This window comes from Lynx rufus, unplaced genomic scaffold (genome assembly GCF_022079265.1).
Source record: "Lynx rufus isolate CCGP_SWC_20201006 ecotype Redwood Valley unplaced genomic scaffold, mLynRuf1.p SCAF_9, whole genome shotgun sequence".
Lineage (NCBI taxonomy): Eukaryota > Metazoa > Chordata > Mammalia > Carnivora > Felidae > Lynx > Lynx rufus.
This window is the reverse complement of record NW_025814897.1, coordinates 48,818,545-48,835,886: the sequence shown is the minus strand read 5'-3', so window position 1 is coordinate 48,835,886 and position 17,342 is coordinate 48,818,545. Positions and strand designations below refer to the sequence as shown.

The 17,342-nt window shown below is 37.8% G+C and overlaps 1 protein-coding gene across 10 annotated transcripts in view; it reads right to left on the bottom strand.

Moving 5' to 3' along the window:
• DLG2 (discs large MAGUK scaffold protein 2) overlaps positions 1-17,342 on the bottom strand; it is a 1,224,822-nt gene that overhangs the window by 447,183 nt on the left and 760,297 nt on the right. For 6 of the 10 annotated variants that reach the window (XM_047070845.1, XM_047070851.1, XM_047070843.1 and 3 more), the window contains one exon: positions 436-591. The exons of the other annotated variants lie outside the window; for them this stretch is intronic. In XM_047070845.1, the coding sequence (XP_046926801.1) occupies positions 436-591 (156 nt within the window). The remainder of the gene's footprint in view (positions 1-435; positions 592-17,342) is intronic. 10 annotated transcript variants of the gene reach the window in all.

Here is a 17,342-nt window from a genome sequence, read left to right as displayed (position 1 = left end):
TTAAAATATTAAATGGCAATAACAGTACCTACTTCTTAGGCTTTGTTATGCCTGGAGCATAGTAAGTGCTTATTAAACATTATTAAAAAATGCACTGCGTACATGCTCTTTAATGCTTCTGTATGAGGAAAATAGAACTAATTAAATTCCAAAATTAATTCTTCTGGAAAAATATAGTTAATACCTTTTTAAAAATGCATGGGAACCAAGAACATTTGGAATATCATGTGATCATGTCTGAGTGCTCTGTGATCACACCAGGGGGGGAAAAAGGCAATGTTCTTAATTTCTCCCATTGCACCAAAGGAGCAGAACATCTCTCCACCGAGGAAGATGTCACGCGCAAGAGAAGTGAGCAGAGGTGGATTCTACCCATTCATCCTTGTGGAAGCACATGCAATTCGAGAAGATGAAGTGAGGAAGCGCATGCAGTACCTGGTCATCTCAGAGTCAGGGAGCAGGCCTAGGTGGTAGTGGGGGTAGGGAGCTGAGAGAAGGAAGCTTTTGTCACACTCAACAGGGGAATAGTGCCTGGGAGAAGCAGGCTTATCACACAGTTTGTTCACAGTGCTGTAAACAGGTTCCGGAGGCCTGGTAATACAAGAGGAAGAGAAAGAGATGCACGGTTAGCACACGCACTGAACAACTGTGCAGTTAGCAGCATTTCGCCATATGCAAAAAGGAACACCCCAGATAGAGCCTTAGGTTTTGTTAGCCTTGGAGAAAAAGTATTTTTAAGAAACAGTATCTCTGCTTAGAAATCAAAACTTTGGCTGACATTGGGCATGATGAAAGTTCATATGCCAGATACGTCAATGGAGTCAAAGCCAATTTATAAATGCCATACCGTTTTGGATAATGCAGTCTGAAATAACAAACTTTGGGATTCTCTAACATGGCTCCTTTTAAAACTTGGGTTTCATCCTAATTGTAAACTTATAGAGACCTTCCTGAACCCATTGGTCAGGATATCCTGTTATTTGTCACGGCGCCCTGTTCATACTTCATAATATTTTTTCTGAGCATGAACTAATCTTGTTTGTTGCATTTAATTTATTATTATCACTCTCACTACACTAAATTTTATGAGAATGGAGGCTACATTTATTTTGTTAACCACTTAAAATAGAGTCAGTCCACATTTCATAATATTTCTTGTATTCATATACAAATGAATAAACGGACAAAACTTGGCATACTTATATTGCAGTTTTGGGGGGTGTGGAGCTTGGCTTTACCTAGAAATCTAACTGCTTACATGATCTCAGTGATTCCTCTATATATTTATTCATAAATTGCCCCCAACAATTTCAGAGTTTTCTACCAAAAGGATAATCACTTTGGTAAAATTTCTACTAAATGAATTAATCTAGGGACACTAAAACATTATCTAAAATTGGAACATCTTTTAGTTGTTACAAACATGCATAGTAAGATCAGATAAATTTCAGCTATAACTTTAGCCAAACATGCATGTACTACATGCATAAAGTGCTTGGTTATTAAAAAAAAAATCTGATAACTCCATACTCCACTCTTTTTAAAATATTTGTTTAAGTTTATTTATTTGAGAGAGACGACAGTATTAGTGCGGGAGGGGCAGAGAGAGGGAGAGAGAGAGAATCCCAAGCAGGCTCCACAGTGTCAGTGTGGAGCCCAACATGGGGCTCAAAGCCACAAAACCAGGAGATCATGATGTGAGCCCATGACATGAGCCAATCAAGGGTTAGATACTCAACTAACTGAGCCACTAAGGCGTCCCTATACCACACTCTCACACATGGTCTGATATTGCCACCAATATCTTCCATTTAAGGTAAGAATTAAAAGATCCAAATGTAAATGGAAGAACTATCCAGAAGTCTGAGTGGGAAGGTAAGGAGGAGGATAGGAAACAGGGCAATGTCCACAGGGCCAGACCCAGGTGAAGGAGAGAGTAGCCCGTTGGGACCATGAGACATCAGAGACAACAAGTGGTGGCCCTATCCCTGAGCAAAGGTATGGGAAGTGTATGTGGTGAACTCAGCGAAGGCACAGTCCATGTTTCTGTAGATCCAGACCTCAAACTGGTCCCTAATATCTTATAGTTGCTCAGTCAATACTTCCTGAACAGAACAGGGGAGAAAAGAGGACAAGCAAAGCATTAAGAACAAACTTTACCTAATTTATAGCATTACTGTGGGCCAGTCATGGCTTAGATGCACTATCTAGAGAATTAATTTCTTCCCTAACACAATGCCTTCCATGACATACAGGAGATGCCTTGACCTGTAGAAGGGCTGAGGAGTGGACAGGAGTAATCCAGAAGCTTATTTTGTCATTCAGAATAACTATATCCCAGTGGTAACATCAGGTGCTTTATAATGAAGTTGGCTTGTTCTATCCCAGTGACTAATAAAATTACATTTACAGAAGCTAGTATGTATTCTTGTTCAGGCAAGTGTTCCATTTTCAGAAAAACCTAGTTTGTCAATTTATGTTTATCAATTATATAGAGTTCACACAATTCACAATGACAAACACCAGCACTTTAAAAAAAGCAGCTGCAAGATCATTCTTAAAAAGTGGGTTTTTTTAAATCAGTTTTTATAAGTAATTTACACTATGTGAAGTGCTGTAAAAGGAAAGATACTTATCCACTGAAATATGTATTTTAAAACAGATCTGATACTGTTCTTGAATTTTGAGAAGGATCTGTTTTGCTTTGTTAATATGCTCAGCTTTATGAAGATTTATGTATGTTTCTGAGGGTTTTAGAGACAGAGAGACCCATGATGCCAGTCAGATAAAGAAAATTGGTTTGAGGGCCCCTGGATGGCTCCATTTTCAGCTTAGGTAATGATCTCACTGCTTGTGAGTTCGAGCCCCATGTAGCGCTCTGTGTTGACAGCTTGGAACCTGGAGCCTTTTTCGGATTCTGTGTCTCCCTCTCTCTCTCTCTGCCCTTCCCTGCTTGTGCTTTGTTTTTGTCTATCTCAAAAATAATAAACATAAAAAAAAAAAAAGAAAATTGGCTTGAGAGATCACAGTTTTGTCTGAACCAAAAATGTGGTTATCCACACAAAACCTCATCTTGAAAAGACTTTGTATTAATAAAATGCATAAATATCAATTAAATAAGATAGGAGGAGGAGTGTATGAGCTCTCCGGGAATTATATTGTGTAAGTTAGCACAAGAAGACCTGACACTCTCCAAATTTTCCACTCTACAATAAGAATTGCTGTGGCAGAGATGGCTGGATTGTCTCCCAAACATCCATTTACTCTTTTTTTTTTTTCTTATTAAGTGAAAGCCAATTTTCCACTAGTCACTTTTCCTGTAGTAAAACTTTATTTCTCAGCCTTCCTTGTAAATAAATGTGGCCCAGGGAAAATGTTCAGCCCAAGGTAACTGGAGCAGAAGTGTTGTGTGGGATTCTGCTGATAGCTGCCTAAAGGGGAGCTGACTTAGCTAGGACCCCTGTGATTTTGCTCTTTCCCATTTCCTCCCTCTACTGACCTAGAGCCTAAATATAATAGCTGGAGCGTCAATGGTCATCTTGGACCATGAAGCAACCTGAGGACAAAAAGAAACAACATAGACAGTGGAGCAAAATGGTCACTGTGTCACTCACTGATGATAGTGAGCAATAACCTACCACTTCTGGACTTCCTACCCTGGATTTCTTTTATGTGAGATAAAATATGTTTATGCTCATGTCATATTTTTGTTATATAAACACGATTTCATGTTAACAGATATACTCCTGAAAAATGTAAGAATGATAATCTAAAACAAGGAGATAACTATAGATAGGGTCTACCATAAGGGCCTGATACATTCAATTATGTCAGAGGTACATCTGTCACCTTTTGTATACACAGAAAAATATCCAGAACTCTATTTTCTGGCTTTGTTTAAAGGCTGTGACTGTTTAGAGAACTCACTGTGTCTTTACTAAAAAATATTATATGTAGGGGCACCTGGGTGGCTCAGTCCATTAAGCATCTGACTCTTGATTTCATCTCAGGTCATGATCTCATGGTTTGTGAAATCCAGCTCCACATTGGGCTCTGTGCTGTCCGTGGAGCCTCCTTGGGATTCTCTCTCTCTCTCTCTCTCTCTCTCTCTCTCTCTCTCTCTCCCCTTACTTATAAATGCACATGTGTGCTCTCTGTCTCTCTCAATATACATATATATATATATATGTATATACATGTATATACATGTATATATATGTGTATATATATATATGTATGTATATGTATGTATGTATATTGAGAGAGACAGAGAGAAAGCACACCTGTGACTATAGATGCTGGAGAGGATGTGGAGAAACGGGAACCCTCTTGCACTGTTGGTGGGAATGCAAATTGGTGCAGCCACTCTGGAAAACAGTGTGGAGGTTCCTCAAAAAATTAAAAATAGACCTACCCTATGACCCAGCAATAGCACTGCTAGGTATTTCCCCAAGGGATACAGGAGTACTGATGCATAGGGGCACTTGCACCCCAATGTTTATAGCAGCACTCTCAACAATAGCCAAATTATGGAAAGAGCCTAAATGTCCATCAACTGATGAATGGATAAAGATATTGTGGTTTATATATACAATGGAGTACTACTTGGCAATGAGAAAGAATGAAATATAGCCCTTTGTAGCAACATGGATGGAACTGGAGAGTGTTATGCTAAGTGAAATAAGCCATACAGAGAAAGACAGATAGCATATGGTTTCACTCTTATGTGGATCCTGAGAAACTTAACAGAAACCCATGGGGGAGGGGAAGAAAAAAAAAAAGAGGTTAGAGTGGAAGAGAGCCAAAGCATAAGAGACTCTTAAAATCTGAGAACAAACTGAGGGTTGATGGGGGGTGGGAGGGAGGGGAGGGTGGGTGATGGGTATTGAGGAGGGCACCTTTTGGGATGAGCACTGGGTGTTGTAGGGAAACCAATCTGACAATAAACTTCATATATTGAAAAAATAAAAATAAATAAATAAATAAGAATAAGGGAACTGATGACTTCTTTTAGGTCATAAAATATTTTCATGATGATGTCATTTCAGTTAACATTGTGCCTAGGAGGGCTGATTTAATGTTCTCAGTCTGCTGTTGACTTGACAGATCAAGAAAATGATGTTACCAGTTTTCTCTAGTCCTTTCACCTCAGTAGAACTATATTTTGAAACAAATTATCAGAATCAAAGCTGGCTAAATATATGTATTAAGGAAAAAATCCTACCTGTATTATACTCAAGTAAATTAAGAGGAAAAAATTTACTCCCTAAACACTACAATAAATTCAAGACAAGGTCCTGTACCTTGTCCAGTGTTGAACTCTTAAGACCTTTACCTATATACTTCTGGAATCATTTTATAGTAATAATATTATTTCATGACTCACATATTTAGTAGATTTGGTGTCGGGGGAAGGCTTAGATAACTTGAATTTTCAAAAAAGGACCTCTTATCTTTGCCTGCAGTCACTTCCAGAATTTTTTTGTGGTGGATTGATTCCTTGCCCAGGCTTAATTACTCATGATTCAAAGTCTGATCAAAGCAGAGATACAGCTACTGATAATGCAGGCTCATTTATACCTATCGTTCAGTCTTTCATCCTTTATGTATTTACATGTTTTGTTCAGTCACTGGCTATCAAGTAGACATTTCAAATCCAGTTTAATTGTGAGAAGACTTGGTATCTCAGAAGATGGGTAGATGAAAAATGTCAAAACATAACAAAACACTTGACAAACCTGACAGAACCTTCTTGCAATATTCACAATGTTCTCTTGCAACCACACAATCAGATTAAAAATAGCAGTGAGAATGTCCTTTCGAGTGGCCTAAAGATTGAGTTCATATTGGAAGATTTCTGCCTATAGATTCATTACTGTCCTAAGATTCTACCATGTGTTATGTACTATATAGGCCACAGTACATACCCAGTAAGTGCTATAAGCTATAGTCTAAGCGTAGGAAATGGCACACAGTAGGTACTTGAGAAATCTTTCTTTGAATAAATGGATTTTTTTAAACCATTCTCCATTGAGAGAAATGAAAAAAAAGTATTTCTGGCTCTTTCAAGGAAGTCCTAAGTTATTCTGAATCTTCTACGTACATTTAAAATCTTGGGCCATCATTAATTCTCACAGGTTATCCAGAAGGACAGAAACCCCTATGGTGTCAGAAACTGGCAGCTTTAAGTGCTTGGTGTACATGGTTCACTCCATCTCCAGGGACAGGTTTTGTACACCTGCAAGCCTGGTCACAGCAATGCCTACCTGCTGTTCCCACAAGAGTCACCTCACAGGCACAGAGCTCCAGGAAGACTTCTCAGGACTGGGGTCCAGAAGTCTTAATGCCAGCAGTCAACATTCTTAGCATTTCCCTGCAGTGCATATTCTCTGTGACCTCTCCACCAGACAGACAAGAAACACCAGGTTATGAGCTGTTATTGGAATAGATGCCACCATCACTTCACATTTATTCAGTGAAGAAGTGCCATGGCGAAATGACCTCAGGCAGTGTGACTTATCCAGTCACAAATTGAAAGAGCCTGTTTATCCTACTATAAACCTCAAAGTTGCCTAGGTCAGAAGGTAATGAATATGAAAATCCAATCTGAGGCACCTCTCGTTTCTCTTCTTTCTGTTAATGCCCCCAGAAAAGGGGAAAAGTAGTTAGAGATATTAGTGTAATCTCTAAGTGAATTTATAAACAAATCATTTATCTTGCTGTCCACTTATCAGGGCCATAGATAAATGGCTTTGTAGTCTCCAGTGTTCAGCCATCAGCATTTATTTGCATATCTATGGGTTTATAATTGCAGGCTCTTATAGCATATAATTAGCACCCCTGGCCCTTGGCAACCTCTCTTCTCTGAAGTCCATTAGCACTTGCTATGTGTTCAGCTTCCTTGGCATTTTCAATTGTTAATCCACAATGATGGTATAGACAGAGGTGCTTCATCTAACCCTCTTCTAAGAAAAACTACCCTGTCTGCAACTGCCTCTTCCCATTTGCCCCATTGACTCCAACCCGATTCAGTCCCTTACTTAGCCAAAGCGCTTAGACCTGGAGTGTAACTCTGCCTTTGCATCTAGAGCCTGTAGGACCTGCAGGGTTAGGGTTGGGGAGGAAAAAAAAAAAAAAAGCCTAGGCCCATTGGATTCTGCTATTAAATGTGAATAAAGGGGCAGAAAAAGAAATTATCAGCTGGTAGCGTGTAGAGGGTAGCTGCAGCTGTGTCCACTATTTATAGCGAGCCAGACTGAAGCTTCCCAAATTTTGTTGCCAAAGCGTCTAGAGGTTCCTTGAATCTAGAAAACAATCTGAGTTTACTGTCTAAGGGGCTTATTAGGGCTCATGCTATTGAATTTCTCTGTTGGCTCCCATATGATATTACTTGTATGATGAAAATCAACTACCACCTCCCACCATATTCCTTTATGGGAGCTTAGGTCATATCTCTTGCTAATAATCAAAAGAGTAAAAATAAAACAGACACTCTGTTTGTTTTTACTGTCCTTTTCAGATCACCTCAAATTATGCCACTCAAAGACAAAGATAAAACCTTTACCCCGTATGTGATTCCAGAGTACCTGAGACCAATACCTAACTGATCCTGTCTTTAAAATTTTATTCATTATGAATTCTTTTGCATTAATTTTATTTCCTAAAATATTGCATAAAATTATTTTTTTTAAGTTTATGTATTTATTTTGAGAGAGACAGAGACAATGTGAGCAAGGGAGGGGCAGAGAGGGAGCGAGAGAGTGAATCCCAAGCAGGCTTTGCGCTGTCAGCACAGAGCTGGACTTTGGGCTCCAACTCACAAAATCATGAGATCAAGACCTGAGCTGAAACCAAGAGTTAGATACTTAACTGACAGAATTACCCAGGCACCCTAGCATTAAAATATTATCTTAATTACAGAGTTTTTTGGTGCCCCCTTAAATTTTGTGCCTGATGTGGTACTTTACTTGCTTCACCCTAGTCAGAACTCCATATCAGAGACAATAAATGTTTAACACAGTGATGGCAGTGATTGTGAATACTCCTCTGTATAGCACCTGAAGGTATTTCAAATGGATACGACTTCGTTCCCTTAGAAATAACAGTAACAGTGACTCACTTTATTGAGTTTTCCAGTCTCCGTTAAAGAGACTGCTTTCAAAACCCAATAGCCGTCTCAGGCATGGCCTTTCCCTCATTATACTGTTATATTTGGTGCACAGGGCTGCCTCCTTCTCTAGACTATTAGCTCTCAGAGGATCAGGGCCAAATCTCATTTATCTTTGTTTCTATATAGCTTTCCTGATTGTAAGAATGTATGAGTGAGGTACTGTCATAGGAATGAAACAAATCTGTGGGGGAGAGGGGTGGGGAAAAGGACTGGTACTTTTTATTCTCTTTTCCTGAGCTAGAGTTAAAAGGAAGAGTCTAAGGGGTACATAGGTGGTTCAGTTGGTTGAGTGGCCAACTTAGATTCAGGTCATGATCTCACTGTTCATGAGTTCAAGCCCCACATCAGGCTCACGGCAGTGATCCTCTGTCCTCCCATCTTTCTCTGCCCCTCTCCCTCTTGCGCACACACTCTCTCTCTCTCAAAAAAAAAGTGTCTAAAATTGCAGTAGGAAGGATTTGGGTTATATATCTGAATGCTTTTGACCATAAATCTGTCATATAGAGTGATATAGATGAATCTGAAAACTGCTTAGATTTTCCAACCCTTATCCTGCTGTGGCCTTCCCTGGCAGTTCTAAATGGAAAGGTAGCATCCAGGCTTATATTCTATACAGGTCACAGAACCACACCATATAATGATGGCTGCTGGAATGCTAAGGGCTTGGGTGCTCAAGCATCTGGTATATTACTTGGGATAATTTGGAGGCAAATTTTTTTTTTTTAAACCATACAAGGGTGCCCCATGTCCCCTTTTACATACAATACAGTATTTTGGGGCCAAGGAATTGGAGAAGCAAAAAAAAAAAAAAAAAAAGGATTGAATTCTAGGCCTGGGATAATTGGTTTTAAGGACAAAATTGTGGGGAGCCTAAAATTAGGGGATAAAAGAGAATACAGAACCAGGCTGTGAACTACATGGCCCAGCAGGTAAACTGGACATTATAATGAGAAGGATTAAAGAAGAGGCTGACTTCTCTTACACTGAGCAGCAAGAAGAATAATATTAGCCATTTGGTGAAGGTGCTACCACAGCTTAAAGAATAAAATAGAGAGATACAGGGAATGAATTGGTCTAGATCGTTTGTAAGAGCCCCTTCATCCACCTAATTCTAAGTACCATCAGGACTTCTGCCTCTGAGTAGATGCCTATTTGCATTATACTTCCTTAACTTTTCTAAAACATAGCTTCTTTATTTTAATGATATTAAAAAGCCTTCTCTATATACCAACAAAGTTGTAAGGTGTAAAATTATACATAGATGTAAGTTATTACAAAACAGTGTGGTGAGTGGAAAGAAACAGAGCTAGGTTTCACCATGGCTTTTCCAATTTTACCTTCAGTGGTCTGTAATTTCTTTTTTTTTTTTTTAATTTTTTTTCAGCCTTTATTTTGAGAGACAGAGTGTGATCAGGGGAGGGGCAAAGAGAGAGGGAGACACAGAATCCAAAGCAGGCTCTAGGCTCTGAGCTGTCAGCACAGAGCCTGACATGGGGCTTGAACCCATAAACTGTGAGATCATGACTTGAACCAAAGTCAGATGCTTAACTGACTGAGTCACCCAGGTGGCCCAATGTAGTTTCTTAACTTCCCTGACCCTCACTCAGCATTTTCATCTGTAAAGTGGGGAGAGTAATGCTGGCTTGAGCCGGGTGTGAGAAACAAAGAATGAACATAAAGCACCCAGCTCAGTGCATGGGACTCACTGTGAGTTTACCAAATAGTAGCCAATATTATCTTTATTGTTGTTTATTTTTTAAAATAAATTTGACATGTAACATTTTGCACAATGTGTTACTCTGATACATTGATATACTGTAATGTGATTACTGATGTAGTGATTTTTATCACATTATGTAATTATAGTACACTATTACTGTCTATACTCGTTATACCTTGCATTAGGTCTCTACGGCTTATTTACCACTCATTACAGGGTTGTACCCTTAAATACTATCACTCTTATTCACCCTCCCCAACTCCTGGTAACCACCATTTTACTCTCTGTTTTTGTCTCAATTATTACTTTCAGGCACTTATGTGCACAGGACTGCCTAGCCTCTGAGAATGAGGCTCTCCTATCAGGTAGTCCACCAATTAGCTGGTTAATGTCTTGTGGATTCTCTACAAGAGAGTAAAACAAAATAGTAGCAATCTGTGGTTGCTATCAGTAGCAATCAGTACCACCAAAGGCACTGCATAATTTTGCCTTCTAAAGACTCATTTTGCTCCTGATATTGGAAAGGTAATTGATCCTCAATCATAGCCCTTCAGGTTGATGCACTCTTCACCTGAACTTCTCAATTATTTTCATTGTCTCTAACAAGATATCATCTCCAACTCTAACTTGTAGCTGCACCTTCATAGTGAACTGTTTTCCTGTATGATTCATGGCTGTGGTATCATGTCAAATCATTGGGACATAAGTAATTTGTTATTAGCAATAGTCTATGTACCATAATCTATAAATATATACCTTTAAAAACAGAAAGTAGGATCACTTCATGATTTTCTCTATATTAACATCACTCTCAGTTATATTTTATTATGTTTGCTTATTGAGGAGAGAAATGGGAGAGCCCAACCTGCACCATTTAAAGTCATTTTGAAAGTTTTCAATTATTAAGGTGTTTTATTCCTTCAAAAGTTGTTGGGTTTCAACAAAGTTGGGCTCTCTCATGACTGTGGATTATAAATTGTTCATTCAATGTTTTATTGAAATAAGAAGTTGAAAGTTGATGACCTTGACGATGGTGTGTATAACAAGTACAATTCCAAAGAGGACAGGACTCACCATATCTTGGTATTGGGTGAGTGTGTCCAGCTACAGTAGTATTTTTGTGTCATTCTGAAAGATTTTGAAACAAACACTATCTAAGATGCACACAGTCAGTGTCATGGCTAGACCAAAGGCTTTTGAGATTTGAATTATTTAAGGTTCATTACGTCCTACCACAGTGCTTATATTCTTATATTTTTGTAAATCTAGTTTTAAAGATTTTTTTCTTTTTAATTGAATTCATATGATAAAATGTATCTATGATAGTTATCTAGCATCCTGATGGAAAAGAATTTTCTAAGCATAAAATCGATGGAAGAAATTGCATAAAAGATGAGAGAGTAGACTACATAAAAATTTAAAACCACTGAAGTAAAATAAGATGTTATAAACAAGCAATAAGCTGGGAGAGCATCTTCTCAAGTACATTTATCAGTATTTTTTAAGATGCTCCTACAATTCAGTAAGATAAATCCTAAATTTTCAATAGAAAATAGACAAAGGCATTTAACATCCAATCACTAAAACAATACAAATGACAAACAGACATACAAACATAAATGTTTAACCTCACTAGGAATAAGAGTAATGCAAATTAAATGCTATGCACCCCTGGGCTTGTTTAAAAATAATAAAGGATTTTAAAATCGGTAAGTCACAATTTAGTTGTGGCATGGCGAGATAGACACTCATATTGCCGGTGCTATGGAGTGTTAAACTCCCTTACAACATTTCAAGAAAGCAATTTGGCAACATATTTCAGAAGTTTTAGAAGTAATCCTGCCCTTTGGTTAAGCAATTCTACTTGTAGTGTGCAATCCCAATAAGAAAATAAAAATGTGGACACATGGTTCCACAGAGAGAAACTCATTGTGGTTTGTTATAAGAAAAAATCAGAACAAAAGTAAATAATCAAAATGTCCAAAAAGGAGACAAAAGATGTAAAATGTAAGATATACCCACAAGACAGTTTCTTGTTTAGCCATTAAAGATTCACAAAAAATTCTAATGATATAGGAAAATGCTTTCTTTTACAATGTTGAATAAAGTGTGGTGCAAAATTGTAAATGGGACTGTGGACACAGTGGACTTGAAAACACCAAATCCTCCTAAACTAAGAAAACATGAAAGAAACTGCCTTATAGAGTAGGGATTGGGGCGGGTTAAAAGAGGGTTTCTAGGAAGTGGTAATAAGTACATAGCACATGCAACGTTAAAGGGAATCTAAAAACATGTCCCATTCAGGAAGTTTATAAAAGGCTTGAGTAGGAGACAAATTTGAGAAGGTATATAGGTCTTGAGTACAAGTGTAATATCCACTGGTGATGGGAAGTCATGGAAGTTACTGCTCTTCCCACTGAATGCAATGGAATTTCAATCATTTTTACTGTTCCTTTGTACATTCATTCATTTCATTTGATAAATATTTACCAAAAGCCTACTCTGTACCAGGCCCAGAGAGAGGTATTGTATGTATATGTATACACACACACACACACACACACACACACATATGTATAGTATATACACACACACATATATATGGTTGCGAATAAGATAAAATGTTCCCTCTGCTAATTGAGCAAAATCTTGTTGGCAAGGAAATTTGATTGCAAGGAGCAGAGAGACTTATTTGAGCTACTGCAGGTGACATGTGCATGGAAACTCAGGAAAAGCTGAAATGGCAGAGCTCTGGAAGAGTGAGATATAGTGAACTGTTATCTAGAGCATCCCCATCAAGATGACACCTTTTCTCTTTGTGCTACTTCCTTCTCCTTTTTCTGGCCATGACCTTCTCTAACTGGCATTTTATAAATGAGACACTCTCCATCACACTGTTCCTGCTGCTCTGAGTTTCTGCTTCCTAATAACATCAACTTGCACACAACTCATGATAGACCCTGTGGCCTCCTTTTCATCATTACCTATTAGCTTCATTTTTCACTGATAGGTGTGCATTCAGGCTGCCTTTCAATTAAAATCGCTGAGAGAGAATCTGATAGATTCAGTTCACTTTTTTTTTTTTTTTTTTTTTTTTACTCAATCATGTTGCTGGTCACTGGCTACCCTTGGGATTGGTATACTTTGGGTCAAGTACACACCCTGTCCATTCGCTGGGGGAGGAGCCACCTGACCCTTTTGTTTCTGCCCTTTCAATAGAGATTCAGGCAGGGCACAGTGGTCTGAGGTGAGCTGGGCATTCCATTCTGCTGGTGTCCTTAGATTTGGCCTGATGTCTAAGTAAACACACCTTCATATTTCCAGCTAGTACTGTTCAAAAATGGTACAGAGAAAAAAGTAAGGCTATTCTTTGGATGCAAATTTGTAAACAAAAAAGTCTGAATAATAAAAAAATATGGAAAACATCACAAAGGTGCCCAAAATAAGGTCCAAAGCTGAATTATCTCCCTAGGGTTTCTTTCTATTAATCATGGTATTAAAACATAATCTTACAGAACTAAATATTTACCTCTACAATAATCATTTTCTTTCCTCAGAGGCTTCCAGATTATTTATATTTGTAACATCTAAACCAAAGGTTTCTGGATCTGATAAGATCTTGAGTTTTTAAATTCACACCTACATAAAAAATTCTGAATATGTTTAGCCAAATCTTATCTTCTAAAATAGAATGCAAAATGTTAATTTCACTATATATTTCTGTATGCTGATTTTACATTATTAATACAGACTCTGTAGGGGAGAAAATACTTTACACCTTTAACTGGAAGAAAGCTCAGCTTGAGTAAAACAGTAGCTCCTAGAAGGAAAAATAATGTTCAAATATAATCCTGTACTTATCAACGGGAAGGATGATGTGGCTTTAACCAAATCACTTAGATGGATTTCTTTCCCATCCCTTTGCAATGGTACATTATCCTCTATCTCATGCAGCTGTTACCATTTACTCTTCTGGGCCTCTTATTGCAAGCAGGTTATAAAGATTGTCTTGTGGCCACGGAGGAAGGATAAGACATCCATAAGAACAAGAGATTGCTGTAGCATTGCCTTGCTGTCTTTAGAGAGGACTGCCTTCTCAGAAGCACTTCTACCGGGATTTCAGACCAAGACATAGACTGAGGTCATAAATACCCTTGAGTTGATGCTTCACATTACTTCAAAATTTACATATATTGATCCCTTCTACCAACCTTATATTTGCATACGTAATACATCAGTCGTTCCTGGTTCCTAAGAAGCGGCTCACTCCTATTTTCTCCACAACACCTTTTGACGCACAACTAATTGTAGATTTTTCTCTTTTCTAAACTCCCATACAGTATGGGAGTTTTTTTTTTAATTTTTTAAAGCTTTTAAACTTTTTTTTTTTAAGTTTATTCATTTGTTTTGAAAGGAGAAAGAAAGAGAGCTCACTAGCAGGGGAGGGGCAGAGAGAGGGGAGAGAGAAGGAATCCTAAGCAGGCCCTGTGCCATTAGCACAGCACCCGAGAAGGGGATCCAAATCATAAACCACAAGATCATGACATGAGCCCAAATCAAGAGCCAGATGCTTAACCAACGGAGTCACCCAGCACCCCTCCCATACAGTATATTTTTAATGGTTACCACTTGGTTTTGCACTCTGATGTATTTTAAATGACAAAAATACTATTTACATATATCTCGGGAACTTACTAGGAGGCAGGCCCTGTGTCACATATGCTGTATATATATATATATTCTATATCATGTCATCCTCTCAAGAACCCTAAGACATTTATAATACTATTGTCTGCAAGGCTTAGCACTGCCTGTGTGTCCTCACGTAGCTGACTTGGTGGTTGGGCCGGGCTTTGAACCTAGGTTGTCTGGCTGCAAAATGTGGGCGTGTACCATTATGTTTTGTTTTGTTTTGTTTTTTAACTTTTTTTTTCTAGCAAATACTCTCCCCCCCAGGGGCTAATGATATTCTTGGTCATCTTGGCAATTCCAGCTCCTATTTTAAAGGCAATAGACAATAGAACAAAGGGAGCAAGCTGAGTCTGATTGTCTAGATTCAAGTTCAGGCCCCATCACTTTTACAAGCCATGTGATCTTGGGCATCTTGTTTACCTCTATGCCTCAGTTTCTCCCCCTGTGGGCAAGAATCGTGCCTACCTCTTAGGGCCTTCTGAGTATTTGATGAAATGAGATTTAAATGGCACTTATCACAGTGCCTCACAGGTACTCAGTAAATGACCATCACTGGTATTTGAACAGGAAATCTGTCAGTGACCTGGTTTACAGGTCCATTTCTAGTCACTTTTGTGGATGTAAATTAATTCTTAAGAGAGGATTTCCTCTTGGGTTGATAAAATCATGTTTAAGGTCATGCCCAGGGTTGTTGGATACAGTGAATAAAAATACAGGATGCTCAGTTAAATCTGAATTTTGAGCAAGCAATGAACAATTTTTAATATAAATGCTAATACTGCATGGGAAATATTTATACTAAAGAGCTATTCATTATTTATCATTGTTTAAATTCAGTTTAAATTCACATTTAACTGGCCATCATTATTTTATCTGACGACCAGCTGGCCCCTTTGCCTTTGAGGTCCCTTACATTGCCAATATTCTGCCTTGAAACATACACATTCACACTGTGGTACATTCACACACATTTACTTGTTCACTTGGACTCTCCTTTTGGCTTACTGAATTCATTTGAATCAGCAAGTGTGCTTAATTTATTTTTGTATTCCCAGTGCTCAACATTATAGGTCTGTAACTATGCCTTAATTTATATCTATGCCCAAAACTATATGCAGATATATAATGTTAGATACTAATTCGATCTAGATCATATTATACATATTATTATGCTATTGCTTTTATTTTTTTAGATTTGCATCAAATTAGACATCCTTCCAAGTTAGTACAGATAAGCACTATCTATATTTTCTCTAATAAATGCAAAGTGGTGGTTGTATAAAGTGCTGAACCTATGACCCAGAACTCCCATTAACAGGAATCGCTCCTATAAAATTGAGTACAGGGACACCTGGGTGGCTCGTCAGTTGAGCATCTGACCTCGGCTCAGGTCATGATCTCATGGCTGGGGAGTTTCCAGCCCCATATCAGGCTCACTGCTATCAGCATGGAGCCTGCTTCGGATTCTCAGTCTCCGTCTCTCTCTGCCCCTCCTCTGCTCACACTTTCTCTCTCAAAAATAAGTAAACATCAAAAACAATGTAAAACTGAATACAATAGGTGTACATAGATTATCACTGTCACAAAATTTGTGAAAGCAAAACACTGGAAAAAACATGTATGCTCATTAGTATTGAATAGCCATGTAGGCATTAAAAATATTGCTGTAGAAGATTTGATGACATGGAAACACATTCACAACATATAATTAACTGAAGAAGGCAGGTTAAAATAGTATATAAACTTCATCCAGTTTTTGTAAACAATAAATAAGATAAAGTATGATTCTAATTTTATATAATAGGTAATGAGGAAAAAAATTAGAAGCATATGCCAGAGAATTTGCTGAATATCATTTTTGGGAAATATGGTCACATAAAATTTTTATTTTCTCTCAATATTACATGTTTTCTAAAAGGTTTTTAAATGACATTAAAATTTATTCATCACTGAAGCTGAGAATCTGCATATGAATCGGCCATGAATCTGTATACGTAGCATAATGCCAATTTTATGAGACGCATATCTGTGTGTCTATCTGTATGTTTGGAAAAGTCACTGGAATGTTAGTGGTGCTTTCTCTTAGTGGTGGAATTATAGGTAATTTTGATTTCCTTAATTATATTTTCCTATATTTTAAAATTATTATTATTATTTTTTCTATTCCAGAGGACTATGAGGGGTTTATGTTGGGTCTTACTCGTTTCAGTCCCAAAGAGCTACACATTCACAAACAACTCAAATGAAAACAAATTTCCCCACTTGAGGGCTAATTTTTCTTTAATTATGAGCAACTTTTATTTCTATGGCATATGGCGGTACTAACAAGGTATTATAAGTGTGGTAATGCAGCAATACAAGTCATTGGTTGTGACTAACAGGGTGACTTAACTGGCATCACCATATTTACCATATTTACCATATGTAAATTGGTCAGAATCTCAAATGCCTTCAGTTATGCAAATATATATTCATTTATTAAGAAGATTCCAGTTAAGATTGAGTTGGCTTCAGGGAAATTATGTATTATCCAGGATCCTTTTATAGAAATGATGACAATTAAAACAAATTAATAGCAACTGTAGTTTTTGGTTTTGTTATTCATCTAACATCTATTTATGTACTTATATACAGAGAGGCTGTGAACATGGTGGAAAGAGCAGAAGACTTCAGGCAATAAGACTGCTCTGCCGCTTACTCAGCTGTGTGGCTGGGGAAGTTAAAACTTAAGTTGTCTGTATCTTGGCTGCCTTATCTAGA